General features: G+C 43.5%; 1 protein-coding gene across 1 annotated transcript in view; it reads right to left on the reverse strand.

Annotated features, from left to right (window-relative positions):
• wdr73 (WD repeat domain 73) overlaps positions 1-2,270 on the reverse strand; it is a 16,018-nt gene that overhangs the window by 7,229 nt on the left and 6,519 nt on the right. Inside the window, exon 6 of the mRNA XM_008293866.1 lies at positions 45-209. Within this exon, the coding sequence (XP_008292088.1) occupies positions 45-209 (165 nt within the window). The remainder of the gene's footprint in view (positions 1-44; positions 210-2,270) is intronic.

Genomic DNA, 2,270 nt, shown 5'->3' on the forward strand with positions numbered 1-2,270 from the left:
GACTCCATCTTGAAGATAAAACTTTACAAATCAAGCAGCGTTACCCAGTTTATAAAGAGCCCGTCCTGAGTTCAGCTCAGTCAGCTGGACGTCGCTGCTCTGAGCTCCATGGAGGACTTGTGGCGGCGATGAGAGTCGAGCTGCGACCCTGCTGCCTCTCTCTGAAACAGTCCTCCTCCCCGCAACGCTTCCTGTTCTCCTGATCACATCTGCCAACAGAGAACAAGACACCGCAGACAGCCGATCACATTTGGAAGCTGCTGACCACAATGTACAATCAAACACACAAGTTACACAAATGATACATGAACTGGCTTCGATCTGTTAATTCACGAGTCACAGATGCAATTAAAAAAGGTTTCCAGACTCTAGCTGCCCCTCATTATAGGAGGAAAAACAAACAACCTTTAGCTTATTTTTATTTCTTTGATTACAGTTGCTGTGGGTGAAGCTAAACCAAGGATGCAGCAACAGAGTCACTTTAAAATCGTGATGTTTTGATGAAACACCTGCATGCAGGGCGGCCAGCGCTGTCATTAAAATGATCGGGCTGGTGGTTTTGTCCCACAGTGACGGGGATAATATTAAAAACAGCATCACTGAATACAAGGTGTCTGCAGGTCTTGAACGGTGCTCAGAAGAGTTGGATGTTTTCCACCTTAAACCCTATTAAACAGTGTTTGTGCTCCCTGGTGTCCGACGCTGATTTGTTTAAATGTAAAAATAACCTTATTAACCAAAATAAAGTTTAATATCACATAAACAGGGGTCGTATCACTGTTGCTTTGGGACTAATTAAAACCTCTTCTACTTTAGAACCACGTGTACATTACAAACCACTGAACTCGCTGCAACAAGAAAAACTGTTTTCTCCTTTAATCAAATAAAATTCAACGTCCTTCATTTTCATGGCAATTAATAATACGGCTAATTTATGATTTCCAGCTGAATGCTGTCTTCTACAGTTTAAGCCACCGTGGTTCTGTGATGATCAAAACATGAAGCTTTAAAAAAAGAAGTTTGCGAAATTAGGCAGTAATTGGCCCAAAACAGCAGCTGTTTCAAGGTCTAAAAAGCCTTCTGTTGCCTGCTGCTACACACCGACATCAGCTCGTCTTTGTTCTTTTTTTTTTCTGCATGTGTTTGGTTGAAATTGTGTCCAAATCATTTTACCTGATTAATGATAATATTATTAATTACACAGCCAGAACTCATCACTTTTTGATCGGTGCTACGGCCCGTGGTGTTTGAGCCGTCATATGTGGTGGACTTGTGAGGCCCAGCTGAAGATCCAGAACCACACCTGCCAGACATCAGCAATGATTGCCCTGGAGCTCCCCACCTACTCTCAGCCTTGTTCTTCCTGCCTCCAGTTACATCTGATAGGACCACCACTCCTCCTCCTACACCTCAGCAATCACCACACCTGGCTATAAAAGCAACCAGCACCCTCAGTCAGGACTGGCTGGGATTCAGAGTGAACAGTCCATCCTGGTGCCGCTCCATTTGTGGAAATGTAACTTCTGTTGGCAGCTGCTAACTCAATGTGAGAGTCTTAGTGGAGACTGACTCCTGTTAGCAGCTGCAACACTTTGTGTAGAAGTTACTCGTGTCTTGTGTTCTTCATATTGTGTGTTTTGAGGCACTAGTTTGTTTTCGTTTCTGTTGTTATGTGTGGATGTTGCTATTAGGTTTACAGTTTGGCTATAGAGTTGAGTTTAGTTTTGTTTGGTAGCTTTCAATACTCTGTTAGCCTTCGTTTGGTTCTTTGATTTGTAGCAGCATCCACCATCTTCTTTTGTATTGTCACTGTTCTGTTATGTTCATTTACGTGACTAAGCATTTCCATCTTTTTTTGTTGTTGTTGTTGTTAAATCCAGCTGATCCTAGAGGCTGGATGTAACAATTGGCATTAAAGTTTTTCTTTTTTTTAAAATTCTAAATAATTGTGGTGAACGCTGTAGGAACCTGTTTCTATCAGCCGAGTAACTTCCTCAACAGCACCACCTCTTTCCAGAAACAACGTCTCCATTACTCTGAAATAAAAACAGCAAACAGCGAAACACAAGCTGCTGCTTCCTGACCATGACCTGGTGCATCTTCTCCCCGTGTACAAGCCTCTTGTACACAGACAGCCAGCGTCCACCCACACCAAGAAGATCTGGTCTGAGGAGTCAGTGGAGACACTGAAAGACTGCTTCGACACCACGGTGTGGGATGTGTTCTGCGAGGACCACGGGGAGAACATCGACAGTCTGACCAGCTGCATC

This window comes from Stegastes partitus, unplaced genomic scaffold (assembly GCF_000690725.1).
Source record: "Stegastes partitus isolate 25-593 unplaced genomic scaffold, Stegastes_partitus-1.0.2 Scaffold917, whole genome shotgun sequence".
In the NCBI taxonomy this organism is placed as follows: Eukaryota; Metazoa; Chordata; class Actinopteri; family Pomacentridae; genus Stegastes; species Stegastes partitus.